The sequence below is a fragment of the Lemur catta genome, chromosome X (genome assembly GCF_020740605.2).
Source record: "Lemur catta isolate mLemCat1 chromosome X, mLemCat1.pri, whole genome shotgun sequence".
Lineage (NCBI taxonomy): Eukaryota > Metazoa > Chordata > Mammalia > Primates > Lemuridae > Lemur > Lemur catta.
Window position 1 is genome coordinate 11,734,164 of NC_059155.1, and position 16,122 is coordinate 11,750,285.

The 16,122-nt window shown below is 50.4% G+C and overlaps 1 protein-coding gene across 3 annotated transcripts in view; it reads right to left on the reverse strand.

The window, feature by feature from the left end:
* Window positions 1-1,444: 1,444 nt before the first annotated feature.
* The window catches only part of TSC22D3 (TSC22 domain family member 3), a 60,841-nt gene continuing 46,163 nt past the window's right edge, over window positions 1,445-16,122 (reverse strand). For 2 of the 3 annotated variants that reach the window (XM_045537919.1, XM_045537918.1), the window contains exons 3-4: window positions 4,105-4,156; window positions 1,445-2,954 (exon numbers count right to left, since the gene is read on the reverse strand). In XM_045537919.1, coding sequence (XP_045393875.1) covers window positions 2,724-2,954; window positions 4,105-4,156 — 283 coding nt within the window. In that variant the 3' untranslated portion in view covers window positions 1,445-2,723. Of the gene's footprint in view, window positions 2,955-4,104; window positions 4,157-4,882; window positions 5,270-16,122 lie in introns of those variants that run through there. The other variant, XM_045537920.1, reaches the window with a different exon arrangement.

The following is a 16,122-nucleotide window of genomic DNA, read 5'->3' on the forward strand; positions in this document are numbered from 1 at the left end:
GTCACACAGTCTCTCAGCTTGTCCTGAAAGGGGGAGGGTTTGGGAGTAGGTGGGGATTGGGAGCGCCCCTCTGGGTGGGTGATGGCTGCCTGGGGGCTTTGAATACGCTAGTCCAAAGTTTGTGGCTAGACCAGCAGCTGCAAAATCTGCATGCCATGACCACATCGGCAGGTGTAGACAATGAACTTGGCATCCAGAGAAGCGAGGCTAGCAGCAGGCAGAGAAATTGAGATTTGAGAGGCCAGCAAGCAGGGGTTTGCAATGTTCTGAAGAAGGGTTTTGGTGATTTGAAAAGAACAGACCAACATGTACGACCTTTACAGAGGACACAACATGTCTTTTTGATTACATTTGGGCAGTGATTGGTGCAAGGGAGGGGGCCAAGACATCTTGGTCACATTAAGGTTTGTGGCTCAGGAAAATAAAGGAGTTCTGTTCAATTTCAAGTGGCAGAAGGATAGCCATATATGCTACATGAAGCTGAGAATGAATGGAGCCACTTAAGGAGGGGTGACGGTCTCTCTTGGCAACACAATAGGCTTGTAACACGGCTCAAGGTCCAGAGCGGGTGCAGGTTAGGGTGTGGTAGAAGAGACATAGAATACTCACCAACAACCAATAAGAGAAATGGCAGGACTCCAGATGCTGGGGACATGGGGCTGAGAAAGGGTGATGGGTGACAATGAACCCCAAAGAGGTAGAGGCGGGAAGCTGAAGTCAGGAACCTTAGACTTGGCCCTGCCCATGCAGCTAGCAGGTTTTGTGAGAGAACTTTCAGCGGTGACACTGGAGCAACAGGGATTGAGGGCGTCTTTCTTTGGGCAGGGGTGGGGGAGAGAGCAGAGAAGGAAGTGGTTTTGCCATCTCATACATTCTCCCTCTTTTTCTCACTAAAGCCATCTTAGCTCCTTTGCCAAGGTCAAGGGTACCATGTGGATCGGTATTAAGGAGGATGTGTTAAGTGACCCTGATGATGTTTTCAAAAGAGAGAAGCCCGCTCGTGTTTATTTGGTTCCTCTCTTCTTTCTCTCTCACAGGTATGCTCTGCCCTTGGCTTTTGGGCTTTCTCAGGGGTTATCCTCCCTCTCGAATCATGCCCTCAAGCTAAGGTTGTGTGATAGTAGTCACCTCCCACTCACTCTGAAGCCCTCATGCAAAAGGGGGCACGATGCAGGCATGACTCCCATTTGCATAATAGCCCTTGACTCTGGGCGAGTCACTTAAATTTACTGAGTCTCAGCCTCCTTACAGTGAGACTAAAAAGCATGTCCTTCATGGGAGCATTGTGCGGATCACACAAGATCATGCATGTAGCACAGGCCCGGCACTTAGGGGGTGCTCAGTGAATGTGAGCAGAAAAACAGCAACCCCCCCCCACCTGGTGAAGGACCTCACCCACCCAGTCTGTTTATACTCAATCAGACACCAAATTTATTTTTAGAAAAAAAAAAGAGCAAAGTTTATTGAAATTTCAAGCTACATCTGAAAAATCCAAATCCAAATCCTGGAGACACACAACAGGATAAGGTGTCAGAAAGTGGAAACTGTTCACTATCACAGAACCTCCCCCAGAGACAAGCTCCCTGGGCGCACGTCCCAGGCTCCATCGGATCAAAGCCATTCCCTTGTTCATCCCTCGTCCACGGTAGGACACCATCGTTCTGTTTACTTGAAAGTTTTCAACAAGAATGTAAAAAAAAGTTCTCAAACGACACTGTGAAGTCCAAGCTAATCTTCTCTCAACCCCATTCTATGTAGTCAGCACCAGTGAATGGTGGGTTTGGCATTCAAAAGAGGACTTCATGTGTCTTCAGGGGACAGTGGGGGAAAGGGTTGCAGCAGCAAGGCATCTGTGGCCGCTTCCAGAGGCTGGCCCCCCTCTCTGCCTTTACTCTTGAGTCTTACTTAACCTAAAGGACAAACTGGATCAATCTGGTAAATGAACACAAAGAATTAGCCTTAAGAGATAAGGGGCCAGTCAATACTCCCAAAGCTGGTTAGGCCCTTCAACATGTAGGTGTATGTGTATATGTATACATCACTACACTAAGATACAGATCTAGCCCTATGGGTATATATACGCATTTATGGCTATATAGAAAAACTATGCCAATACTAACCAAACAGAACTTTGAAAGCGGTCATCCCAAAGCTGTAATCCCACACTGGGCTGTGCACAAAGCCATGCATTATACCATATTAACCAACAGAAGGCTGACGTGGCTCAATCCCTCCCATCTGTGCCCCCTGCCTTAGCGAGGTAGGGGAGAAGAGTGAGGTTGCCTCTGCTTAAAACACAAGTGGCTTCTTCATAGGAACAGTCGTTGTCAGGTGAAGCTGTTGAAGATGTCCATGGAAATGAGAAACAGACCCCTTATACTTTCTGGAGCAAGCTGGCTTCACATCTCAAACTACCTTTCTCCTTTGCCAGCTACAGCTAAGTTGCTTAGGCCCTGGGGGCCCCCAGGATGCAGTAGCATTAGAGGCTCACTGGCTTGGGGTCATTAGGCCCCATGCAACTCAGCCTCCAGGGACCTGCTCTTTGTCAGGGGTCTGTCACTGGAGTGGACCCAGGTGGCCATGTCCTTGGGACATCTCTTGGCACCAGCTATGCTAGGTGTAAAGTTCTCCACGTGAGATGACGCTTGGGGAGCCAAAAACAAACTGGAAAGAACTAGGTAGAACAAGTTTAGTGGCTCTGCCCACCCTGAGGACAGAGCCACTTACACCGCAGAACCACCAGGGGCCTCAGGTGCTTGTGGGGCTTCGGGAGCTGGCTCTTCAGGGCTCAGACGGGACTGGAACTTCTCCAGCTGCTCTGGGCTCGCCAGGGTCTTCAGGAGGGTGTTCTCACGCTCCAGCTGGGAGTTCTTCTCCACCAGCTCCCGGATCTGCTCCTTCAGGATCTCCACCTCCTCCCTCACGGCATACATCAGGTGGTTCTTCACCAGATCCTGCCACCAACGAGCCACAACAAAGCCACTCGTTAGCCGTCGAGGCCCCTGGGCAGCATCTTCATCTTGCCATTGGTGTGCCTGTGCTGTCCCTCATGCCACCACCCTCCAGCCTTCCCTCAGCAGGCTGGCCCTGCAGCCTCATCCTCGTGCACTTTCTCTGAAGCACTTAAACCCCCACTCGGGAGAGCTACAGGATTTGGGCCATGCTGGGGTTGGGAGCCCAGCTTGGAACTAGATAGGTTCCCCGCTGAAAATTTGGAATGACTTTCCAAGCTGGCTGCTAGGGGCCTTGGGGGTGAGACTTCTGCTGGTTGCCAGTGGTTTGCTATGTTCCCCTTGCCTCCTAAGACCCTGCTGCTGCTGACTCGGATGTGGGGGTAGGGAAGAACCCGCAATGCACCCACATACCGTTTGTTGGCTTTACAAATCTTCACCAAGAGAACAAAACTGGCTATTTGGGAGTCTCCTCCCCTCCATGTGACCTACTACATTGAGTCACAGCTATCCTGCAGCCTGGCCAGGCAGGACACAGGACACGGGCCCTGGGGAAAGGTACTGGGATTGCTGCATCTTCTCTGAATTTGATGACTGCACTGGGGACAGGGAACATGTCCTTAGGCTCCAGGGCACAGTTAAGCGGCTCTTAACTGCTGGAAGCCCCAAGTCTCTGCAGTCCGTTTGGCTGCTTGTGGGAGTATGACCTCTACCTGGTAAGGAGAGGGAGAAGGGGTGGGGTGCTGTGCTTCCTGTTTCCTCCCAACTCCTGACCCCAGCCCAGGCTCTGCAGAGGCACTGCAGTGCAGTTGCATCCAATGAGCTCTGCCTCCTGCCAGCTGCGGGATGCAGGCAAATTCCAGAGTCTGAGCTCCCAGCCCTGCAGTGGGCCAAGGAGGGAGCCAGAGGCTGCTGCAAAGCCCTGAGATGGAGGAGGAAGGAGGAGAGGAGGGAAGCCAGCAAGGGCAGAGTGGAAACGTCCTAAAGGGTGCTTCTCTAATCGGACTCTACCTAAGGCTTCCAGGGAGGATAGGGAGCAGGCTGTCTACTCCCTCAGGCTTTTAAACACGCACACCCCTCCACCGGTCCTGCCAGGAGTTACATAAGCAGCAGCTAAGTCTAGGGATGGGAATGACGCAGTGATGTCACTTACCATGGCCTGCTCGATCTTGTTGTCTATGGCCACCACGCTGGCTCCGGAGGCACTGCCAAGACAAAAAGCAAAGAGATCCGTTACCCACTTGGTTCCACTCTGAGTACCTGGCAGCTGTGGCCAAAGTCCTCCATCTGGCCCAGGTCTTCCTCTCTCCTGCCTCCCTAGCCCGGAGTTCTGGGCAGTCTGTCCCCAGGTCCCTCCTTGGCCCCTCCAGGAAGCTGCACCTCATGAAGGCTGGCTTCGCACCCCTGCCGCAGCCGCCGCCCAGAGCTCCGAGTAACGGCCGTGGCGCGCGGGTCCCGGGTGCACGCGCCAGGGCCAGCATGGCCTGCTGGAGCGATATGCAAACAATGGGGACGAGCGGCCCAGGGAGTCCCCCGCCGCCAGCCCAGAAGGTCCAGGGCAAACCTACCCAGCTCTGAAGCTAGCTAGGAATTCTTTCGCGGCTGGGAAGCTTCCGGCTTTGTCCTAAGCGGCGCACAGCGCGGCCAACCCCCTGCCCAGCCCTGCCCGCCGCCTCTCTGCCTCCCGCTGCTTCTGCCGCTGCAGCAGCTGGTTCTCACGGCGCAGCGGCCGCAGGGACGCTCCGACGACGGATCCCAGAACCGCGGTGACCCCCCCCTTCCTGCGTCCCCTACCCCCGCCCCTTCCCAGGATGCTGCACCGCGGGGAACGGGGACCGGCGGCGCACGGTTCACTCGGAGATCCGGCTCCGAGCCCAGCCCCCGCCCGCACCCCGGCTGGGCTCGGCGCGGGAGCTGGGGCCAGTGGTTACCTGTTATCCAGCTTAACGGAAACCACATCCCCTCCAAGCAGGGAAGAGAAGAAGGAGATGGAGAAATTGTGCAGCTGATAGACTGCCACCTCCATGGGGGTCTGGTACATTTCGGTGTTCATGGCTCGGGCTGCGCGGGCTGGGCGGCTGCCGGCTGCTGGCGGCTGCACGGGGCTGGGCTCTGCGCTAGGAGAGGGGCGAAGGCTGCCGAACGGACCCGAAGCCAGGCAAGCGCTCCAGCTGGAGTTGAAGGGAAGTGACTCGAGGGGTGTCACCTAGTGTGTCACAAACTCCACAGCCGCCGGTCCAACCCAGACTCGGAGATATTTCGGCTCCTGCTTCTTTATATAGGAGGAGCCGGCTGCGTCACATGGCGTCAGGGGCCATGCAAATGAGTCCTGTACCGGGCTTTGTGGCCCAGTTAAACCACATCCCCTCCCTGAACCTTAGGCTGGGACTGTAAACAGTTCAGCACTTTCTCGTGCCAACTGGCGTCTCCAAAGAGGGCTCTGGAGATTGCTAAAAACCAAACTGGAGCTGATTTCTAGAGAAATAAGAAATACAAATGCCCGAACAGGAGGCAGAAAGCATTTAGTAGAGGATGGCGCTGGTTTTAAAAGCTCTTCTTTAGGTGTCAGACAGCATGCCCCGATGGCTTTGCAATGCTCTAATGCTCTAGTATGTCACACTCTCTGGACACCCTCCCTCACCATCAGGAGCCTCATCTTCTTCCCGGTGACTGCCCTCTGAGACGCTCCCCTACACGCATACTTTGTCACCTGCATATTCACTGTCTCACCAACACAGTTGCTCCCTCACCCAGCCAGCTGTCCCACCGGCCTGCCCCCAAACCTGGCATCCATGCACTCACCTCTTCCTTTTAATGTACAGGTGGGGGAGTACCCGTCTGTGTACTGACACATGCACAGATCTGTGACATGCATGTAACACATGCACAGGTCTGCACTCATCAGTGCATGCACGTCTACGGAGGAGAGGGTGTCCAGGAACTCAGGCGAGTGGGTGAACACGTATGAGGGAGCAGCAAGGTGGGTGACAGAGGAGGTGAGGAGACAGGGTATGGGAGTGAGCACTGGAGTGACCACAACATGCCGGCCCTTTTCTCTTCAATCTCCACATCCTACACTTCAAAGAATACCCATTCAAAATTATCCATGATCTCATGTTCCTATTTCTTAAAAAACAAAAATTTTTCACATTCCTATAAAACAGTGAATGACAACAAAACTCCAGACCAAGGCTATATATAAACCATCTTAGGAAAACACCTGTCCCTGTGATGGGTCCAGCCACACATAGCATTAGAGGATACTTCAGGAAAAAACAGACTCGAAACCACAAAGACGATGAGGTGATTGTTGCCCAACAAGAGTTACACATGTTTCCATCAAAATCTATTTTCATTCTTTTCAGCCTCAAGCTTAAAAAAAGCGAAAAAAAAAAAAAGCGAAAAAAAAAAAGCGAAAAAAAAAAAAAGCCACCAGAGGCTTGAGGTCTTTTTCTTCTGCTCCTTCCTAGGCGACGCCACCTGGTGGACAGAAGCAGAATTGCCGCCAGAAGGAGCAAGAGGAGCAGGGACAGGTGATGCAACCGGGAACATTATTTATACCAACCTAGGACCATGAGAACACCGGGTTCCACCACATGCACAATAGTTTGGATGGAGTTAAGGGCAGTACCCATGAATCAGTGCTCTGCAGGCTGTGGTCCAAAGAAATATCCTAATGCAATCATGCAATTGGAAAAGTACTGGGGCTTCTTATCAGCAAAGAAGGTAATTATTATTTGCTTCAGGATATTTCTCTTAACCAGGTGCCTGGCACCGACACACTGGCCAAGGCCCCAGCCAAGCCCAGTCTGGTCTGAGGCCTTGGTTTCCTCCAGGCTTCCAGTGCAGTTATGCCACCAAACTACCAACATTTTGGGCTATCACATGGGGCTTTACTGGTGCATCTCAGTGGTGGTGGTATGTTCGTAACAGCCATTATATCTGCAAAGGGCTGACCAGTAGAACTATCCAAGCAAACCTACAGCACTAACCCAGGATGGTGTTTTTCTTCACCCCACTTTAGGTGGGAGACCATCCCACTCTCAGGACATTCTGTTAACTTTAGGACACAAACTCTCCGAACACAGTGTTTGCTCTAAGCTGTGTGTAGGAGACAGAACAAAGTGCATATTTATGGGTCATCAAGGACATTAGCTGAGAAAAAGAATTCTTAAACCAGGAGCTTAGTTGACATTGGAATTCCCTGATATATTAATCTGCCTTCTGTGCCACATAGAGCTTTCTTAGTCCAGAAAGTCTCTGAGTTGACCTTTCATTGGACTGTTAATTTTTCCTAAATGATTGCTTCCCACCCCAAGATTCCAAAGGACATGATGAGAAGAAAAGGGGAGAGAGAAAGCTGGGTTGGCAGGGGGAAAACACCGCCAGGAAAACAGGAAACAGGAAAGAAGTATGACAACTCCTTCGAAGGGGACTCCTTTGCATGGAGACAGTCAGAGAAATCCAGGTGGTTTCAGGAGGGAAGGGAAAAGGGGTTAAGTTTGCTAGCAAAGCTGCATTTGAATTGTTCATTAATTATACTTCAGCCAAAAACACCAAGCTGAGTTTGAGACCTACTGACAATAATAGCTACTATTAAAGGAGCATCAGCTATGGGCAGACACCGTGCTGCCTGCACCACCAACTCCAAGGTGTAGGCACTGTCATCATTTTACAGAAGAAACCAAGGGTCTGAGAGGCTGCCTTGCCCAAGGTGGCCGAGCTAATAAATTGCCAAGCAGGGACTCCAGCCCAGGTCTTCCTAACCTAGAGACCAAGTTTGTGCCGACTACACTGACTAGTGGGGCAGGGAGGAGGTTTGTTGAATGTGTGGAGGCTTGAATGAGTGAGTCGAGATAGCTGGAGGATGGGTTGGAGATGCCAGAGAGTAGTAAGGAGGAAGAAGGGTGAGGGCCACAGCATCACCATTGGAGAAGTCCAGAGGCTGCCTCCGAGCTCTGCAAGTGCTGGCTTTGCTGACACTGAAGGCAGGGGAGCACAGCAATGGGCAATCAGAAGAAAATCCAAACTGTCCAAATGAGCTTTATGAGAGAGCCGTGTTCACCCACATCATTCCAAAAGGCAGCCAACCAGTCCTCAAAGAAAGCTATCTCTGTCTAGGAAACAGGAAATATTAATCCAGCCAGGTGGCTTCCAGAATGGAATATGTAGGCTTGGGGTATACAATATTTGGGGGAAAAAAGTATGAAATCTCGAATAATAATCACAGTGCAGTCAAAGCTGAGTTCCTGAGGCCCCACTCACTGGCACCCTTAATTAACTTCTTTTCCCCCTATTCCTGCTGTGCTCAGCTTTTAGGAGAATGAGGTCAACAACAAGAAAACAAGCTCATGTCAGGGATTTAGTTTACAAAAACAACTTCGAAAGGATGTCCCAGGTTCAGCTCACAATCTCTCATTCTCTCTACACCTCTAGTTCTGTCATGGGAGAAGCGATTGCCCTGAGACCTTATGATCCTCCCTTGACAAGGAATGAAATGATCTCAGGGCCCACTGCCTCCCTAAGGGAAGAATATGGACTTAAATGTCTCTGTAGAAAGATTTCCCAACAACAAGGGTGGAAGAGATAAGGATGGGTAGAAGGGGTGGGGGAAGAAGGAGGAGGAACCCAAAGGGTTTTCTACTTAACCCTCAGCACACCAGAAAATTCCTCTGCCCACAATAGCTGCACCAGACCTTGCAGTGAGTGGAAGTTGGTGCTGTACATGTTATCTGATCTAATGTTTCTGAGTAATGTGCTGATCCTTGAGACTCTCAGCGTCCTTGTGTCCTATGGAGGTGGGCCCCAAACAGGAAACAGTGGCCTAGGGAGTCAACAGCACAGCAACCCCAACATTCGTAAATGTTTGCAAACTCCCTTTCTGACACCCTGCAACTTACAACATAGGCTGGACTCAGAGCCAGCATGGCAATAGCGTCCAGCTGAAGCACCGGGGTGCTGAGCTCTTAGTTTTAGTCTTCATGGGACTCTGCAATGAAACAGACATAGCTGACCCTACCTCCCTCAGGGGCGACCTTCTAGATGGAGGGTGGCATAATGAGGACAAGGCCAACTCCCCCCATTTCAGGAGGTCCTGGAAGCCAACGTGCTCCATTTGAGCTGGAAGAAGTGTCTCAGCATTCCCACCTGCCTGTTCCACTTCAAAAGCCAGACGCTCCAGGACAACAGTCCTTCCTACTTCAGGTTCCCACGGGACAGTGGAACGGAGATTGGGCAAAGTCTGGCGTCAGAAGCCTGGGGCAGGATCTCAGCAGGCTGACCAGGGGTGGGAGCAGATTCAGGGTGGCTGCTGTAGGTTGGGGGTGGCGGTGAGGGCGAACATCTCACTTCCCTTTTTGTTACACTTGAAGCACTGTGTACCACGCAGCCAGAAGGAAACTATTTATAGGCAAGTCTTCCTTATTTTCTACAGGGAATGTTCCACCCAAAGATTCAGCGACGTTGCCAGCAAAACACAGGGTCCTGTGTCAGGAGAAGCGGAAAAAGACACGATGCGAGAGGTGCGGGACAAGCCACAAAGCAAACACTGGGTTAGGAGCTGGCAAAGGAAATACAAAAAGGATATTGAGTGCTAGAGCGTTAGCACAGTGTTAATGGGACGGTTGAAAAACATCCCTCCCCACTTACTCCTCCACCGCGGGGCCCCCTTCCATCTGAAGCTCTGTCTAGTTCTAATTACTTACTTGTCCCTTTTTCTGAAGAGGCTGGGGGAATAAGGAGGCTGAAATGCCATGGTTTAATCTGTCCTTGCTTCTCGCTTATCTTCACTCTTCCCCTCTGGTTCCACTCCAATGTGGAAGACTATAGACAGGAAAGCCACTGCCACTTATATAGTTACTTTGGCTTCATGGAAAATCCCCAAAGTCCAGAAGGAGGGAAGCAAGAAGGAAAGACGGAGACAGAGAAAGTGCCTTGTTCTCTGTGGATCATGTGAACTGCCCTGCATGGCCAGGACCCAGGGCCCTGACTTTGGGGGGCAGGAAGATGGGGAGGAGGATGCAGATGCAGATGCAGAACGTGATGGTGGGTGGAAGGGAGCCCAAGGAGAATCCCGGCGGAGAGATGGATACTCTCTTGGAAAAGCAGCTCTAGGGATTGATTTGGGGCAAACTCTGGCATGGAATGATGACAGGAGCAATGAATTGTGCCTTTCAGCTCCCTCTGGGCCAGGGTCACAAACAGTCTCTGTGTGACACTAGGGCCGACAGGCAGAACCAAACCCTGTTTTAACAAGGCATTCTACCCCACTTGCCTCATTCAGAGAAGTCAAAAACTGCTCTTGTCAAATCACCCCAAATCATCACCCCAACTTTGGTGGCTAAATATGGTGGGGGAGAGGTTTGTCCTGGCATCTCTGCAGGACTGGAAGTATTGGCGACTTATCCAGGAATGCAGTTTAGCTCAGTGGATCTTAAATTACATGAACCTTGTGTCAATATTTATGCCTGTCTCCCTTCCCCTTATGCCTTACAGCTGGGAAAATTTACCTCCATAATTTTTCCAAGCCCTCTTCTCATTTTCCACCCTCCCCATTATCCGTCTACAAGCATGAAATACATACTCCTGAAAAAGAGGCTTGCAAAATTAACCTTGGTAAATGGGGAATCACCATCCTCCTTCGCCCTCCCCACACTAGTTGCCATTATCGTTTAATTCAATTCAAATCAGTTCAATTCAAAGTTGGTTGAATGCTTATTCAAAGCTCAAGGCACATTGCAGGGAAATTTTTAAAAAGCAAACTGGTAGTACAAGTCAAAAACCGGGCTTCCTTCCAGATATCCTAGGTCTGTGTGGCAAATTCAGAAATCTCCTTACCAGTTAGACCTTAGTGAAATGTTTGCTTGAGGAAAAGCCTCAGGCTTGGGGGTGCTCAGGAGGGTAGCATCAGGTAGGAGAGGACCACTCTGCTACCATCCTGGGCATCACTCATTCCACAGAATGGGGGAGCTTTCCTTCTTCCCACCCTGCCCTTTGGCTGGTGCCCACCTAGATGGGGATAATGCAGCAGTCCTGAAGCTGCGGCTCCTCTGACACTGTGGCCAACCTCTCTGCCAGCATCTTCAGGTAAGCAAACAGGCCCCCTCATGGCAGCCCACTCTCTGGAAATCCTGACGCCCTGCAGCCTTCCCAGGGACTGGGAAAGAAAGCAGCAAGAACTTAGCCACTCTCCACGTTTGTTTGTTGCATCAGCCAGCCCTCCACCAGCCTATCCAGGCCAGAGAGACACTGGCAGGACCTCTCCTCGTCCCTTCTGCCCTGTGGAGCAGTCCCCAGAGCCAAAATTCCAAGCCATTTTCTCTGGCAGTTGCCAGGGTTACCTTGAGTGGCATGTGAAGGACTCAGGGCTATTGGCAATGCTTGGAAGACAAGAACTAGGACGTTCTTGCCGAGGAGGTGAAGCCAGCAGACAAGGGGGCTATGAAGAGGGCAGGGGCTCCGAGGTGGAGCACCTGGTTCCATTGTGGGCCCTGCTATGGAATGGGTGACCTTTGCAGTGGCACAGGTTCCCTAGGGAACAAAAGGACGGTTAATAATGCTGGCCTCTTTAGGCGCTCCGGCTCCTTGGCCATGATGGGTAAGCATTATGGGCCTCCCAGGGCTCTCACATTGTGCTCCCCTAGGCCCTCACTTACCCTACAGCGGAGCTATTCACCATGGGCTCACTTGAGGTGGCTCCTCAATCCTCTGTTGTGGGACTCTGACTTGTGAAGAGGGGCTGTGCTGATTGCAAAGGGCCTCCGGCCTCCCAGCCACCACTCCCATCCCAGCCTTCTGGATGGAAAGAAGGCCGCCCAGCTGGGGTGGAGGGCAGTGGCAGGAGGCAGGGGGCACACTACTCCCAGGACAGAAAGAAAGGAGAGAAACAGGGCGAGCTTCTCCCTGGGCAGGGCCCCCCAACCATGGGAACAGCACCAGGGAACTCAAAGGAGTGCTGAGAGGGGTTAAGAAAGGTCTCCCGCCAGGTTTGAGAATTGCTGACAAGGAATACACACACCTCAGGAAGAAAGAGAAGCACAGAAGCACACACACATTTGTGCAAACACCTTCTCCAGCTTTCCACACAGTCTAATTCATAGAGACAGGCAGAGAGGGGCAACCCCACTTCTCTGCTGTTGCCAGCTTCCTCATAACCCCAAAGGGGTAGTAAGGCCACAGAACATAGCAAGATAGCAAGGCAGGACACTGTTTGTAGGCCAGGCCAGAGCATCAAAAGCCATGGGCCTCTGCTCTCTCTGACATCAGAGCTGGCTATGTGCTGTGCAAGGGTCACAGGTGACACGGTCTTAGGGGAAGCTCTGAGTGGCATTCAGGTAGGCACAAGGTGAACCAGCTTGAAGCCTCACACTGCACACCAGAAGCAGGAAGTCCCTGGCACCGCTAGGACCACAGCTTTCAAAATGTCAATCATACATTATAATGGACTCTTTTAAATGAAGATGAAATAAAAACAAGTGCCATTTGTGCACAATCAATCATATGGATGCTTAAGAAATGATTCCCACAAGTTCCTCATGAGGACAGTTCTAACTAGAGCCAGTCCTGGCATAGATACCCTCTGTGACCTGAGGAGTGTGATCTAAAAGGCACTGAGAAAAAAAAAATCTCTCTTAGTCAGAGCTGTTCTCCAGACATGCTACCGTGGTCCCTACAAATGTCACCATCAGAACCATGCCTTTGGGTTCTAATGATCTCTCTTGGAGTTCTTTACACTCTGGCCAGTCAAAAAAGTTTCTTTTCTGGCCAGGCGCGGTGGCTCACGCCTGTAATCCTAGCACTCTGGGAGGCCGAGGCGGGTGGATCGCTCGAGGTCAGGAGTTCGAGATCAGCCTGAGCAAGATCGCGACCCCGTCTCTATTAAAAATAGAAAGAAGTTATATGGACATCTAAAAATATATATAGAAAAAAATTAGCCGGGCATGGTGGCACATGCCTGTAGTCCCAGCTACTTGGGAGGCTGAGGCAGGAGGATCACTTGAGCCCAGGAGTTTGAGGTTGCTGTGAGCTAGGCTGACGCCACGGCACTCTGGCCAGGGTGACACAGCAAGACTCTGTCTAAAAAAAAAAAAAAAGAAAGAAAGAAAAGTTTCTTTTCTGATACAAAAAGCCCTGGAAAGGTGCCACAGTCAGCCACTATCAGCTCAAATACTTAAGTATGAATTAAATTATTGGACCACTTTCAACAGAGCAGTCAATGGCCAGTCAGCATTAAGACGACTGGACACACAGTAGGTAAACCTTGACAGTGGGCTGTGGAGGGGAGAAAAGGGATCTAGATGAGATTCTTAACATCAGGATCACCTGAGGGAGCCTGTGGCGAACACAGGCGTTCTGGACTCCAGCCCTAACAAATCTAGTGGACTAGGTCTGGGACTGGGGAAGGGTAATTTTCAGGTGATTTGGATGCAGCTCTTCTGGCACCAGTCCATGGAGCTGCTTTTAGGAACCACTGGCCTAAAGGTGAGAGCCAAGAAACAGTTTACTCGAAGACCCCTCATGGTGCCAGGGGCACTGAGACCCACTTTGTATGACACATTCTGACTAAGTTCGGCTTATTCTGGGTCTGCTGGCCGTTCTGCCATCTGTTTCTCTCTCCTTGCTGAAAGCTTGGCCAGAACGTGAGAGCTACTGTTAGAGGGATAACCCTGAACCTGCTCTGATTTCTATCTAAATCTTTGGCAAATTTTGCCTCTCTGTTTTAAGGAACAGATTCCTTCTAAGATATTTCACAGCTGTCAGTGGGAACTCTCAGCCTGGCAGGTTGGGGACATGGAGGATGCGCCTCACAGTGAGAAAGAGAGAACCCAGAAGAGAGAACGGGAAGGGGCTGATTTTTCTTTAACAGCACAGTTTGGTCAATGAACCAGCCCTACCTCCCTTCTACAGGAGCCAGCTCTCCTCCAGTCCCGTGGCTGTCACCACCAGGTCAAACATGGGTTGATTCCCAGGTTAGCTGGAGGGGTGTGACTCATTCTCCCCTCAAGAACCTGCTGGGACTGACTACAAAGACTTGCCAGGATCTCTGCAAACATGCCCATCCCCACCCTGATCCAAGCCTGGAGCTCACCCGCCACTACCGTCTTCACCCCATCCCATCACTTGTGAGCTCTGCCCCAGCAACAAGGCTGTCTCCACTGCTGACTGCCCTCTCCTAAGATGGAGCAGGAGGGGAATTTGCTATTTTCTGTGGTACATATCCAGCCTGTGTTTTGGCATTTTCTTTTCTTTTATTTTAATCTTTAATTTACACTGCCTGCTAGGTTTGGGGCTTAAACAAACACTATGCTTCCCCCCAAGGCCTGGACTTCCTGGTTGCCTGCCAGCAACACAGTGACCCTTTTAACCTCTTTGCTTGCTCCTTGAGAGTCAGTGTAAAGGGCGGGGTTGAAAGAGAAAAATATCTTGGGTCAAAAGCCTGGAAATTCTTAGTGCCAGCCTAAAATACCATCCCCAACCCTTGCTGACAACACAAATGTTAAGCACTGAAGCCATCTTACCAAGTACAGACTTCTTTTAAAGGCCACAGCAAGATCGTAAGGATAAAGTGCAAAAATGGGAAATTCAAAGTATTGGCATTGATTTTTTTGAAAAACTGACTTACAGACGTCTTTGTGCCACCAAGTGAAGACAGAAGTGCCCAGGTCTTGGTGGGCGGGAAACTTTGCAAGCACGAGGGGCCTTGAAGACCTATAGACAGCAGAGCACAGCGGGCCTAACCAGGAAAGGCTTCTTGCCAAAGCTCATACACCTTAAAAAATAAGAGAAACACTAGCCCCTATGTCCTGGGATAGAGCTCTAACAGCAAACTAACGAATCCTGGTCAACAGTTCTGACATCCTGTTATTTACTAAAACTAATAATACCATGGAGTTTGTTGACAGAGTTGCAGAAGAGCTAAAGTAAATATGGAAACTGAGGAATAGCCAAGTATAGACAGTTACTAGCTCAGCAGTTGAGAAGAAGAGAGTTTCACAGATACTCCTTGGACATCTTGGGGAACCAGGGCCTGGAGCATGGTTGGGAGATAACCCTGAAGGCATCTGTCACCGTCACCAACAATAGGCTGCTGCAATGATGGGCTTGGCCCATAAAACTGGTACTAAGCTCTCAGATGACAGTAATGAGAAAAATTGAGGGGGACTCCCCTGATGCATATGCAAAGGGAGGTATGTCCTGAGAAATGTCACTCTAGCACCCATTCTAAATGAACTTGGTCAAGTGGGAAGAATATATGTCAGAAGGCCAAAGTTCTTCTTCTACCTTGGCCACTAGCCAGCTGGGGGGACTGCATAGAAGACCTCTAAACACCCTATGCTGCGAGATCCTCATCCCTGAAATGGGAATACCCCCACTGCCCTGCAAAGTGTATATGTTTATGGATACCCTGAAGTTTGAAAACATAGATAATATTTTAATTTTTTTACAGACTGAAGATGTCCTCGATGATATTATAAATATTTGCCTATGTTTCCAGACTTGATAGACACTCTGTAGGCACCAAGCCATTGCTGAGTTCTTTGGAGAGTAATAAAAGGGCCACGTGAATGTGATATACTCTATAAGGGCCCTGTTCCCCAAACAAGGCTGGCAAAGTGGCTGCCCAAATGAGTAGCCCTTTCAATGCTGTTTCAAAGTCTAGTGTTTTTAACCTTCTGTCCAGTTCCAATTTTTGTTCCCATGGTTTCACATGTTATCTATACTGTTTATGCGGAGGCGGGTAGTTGGAGGAGTTCATGTTAAAATGGAATCCATATTTAAATTATTCTCCTGAAGGTCTTTCTTAGCAATCTTTCCCTGTACGTAGCACTCCTAACTTGCACAACATTTTGACCTTGACAGCCTCTCCGATGGTACAAACAATTAGTAATCAGCAGGACCTCTATTCTTTCTGGCAGTACTGAAGGCACAGCCAGATAGGACCATGACTGCAAGTGGGCAGTGCAAGGTCGCAAGTGAGCATCGATTAGCCTCCTAGACTAGAATATAAGCCTTGTGAGAGAAGGGGCTTGTCTTATTCACCACTGTACGCCCGGGACTTGGACCAGTGCCTGGCACACAGTATGAATGTGGTAAATACATACTTAATAAAGAAAGAAAGGAAAGGCTGGCTAAGTGTTAGGACTTTGCTAATGGCCTCAGTGGTGAAGAACTA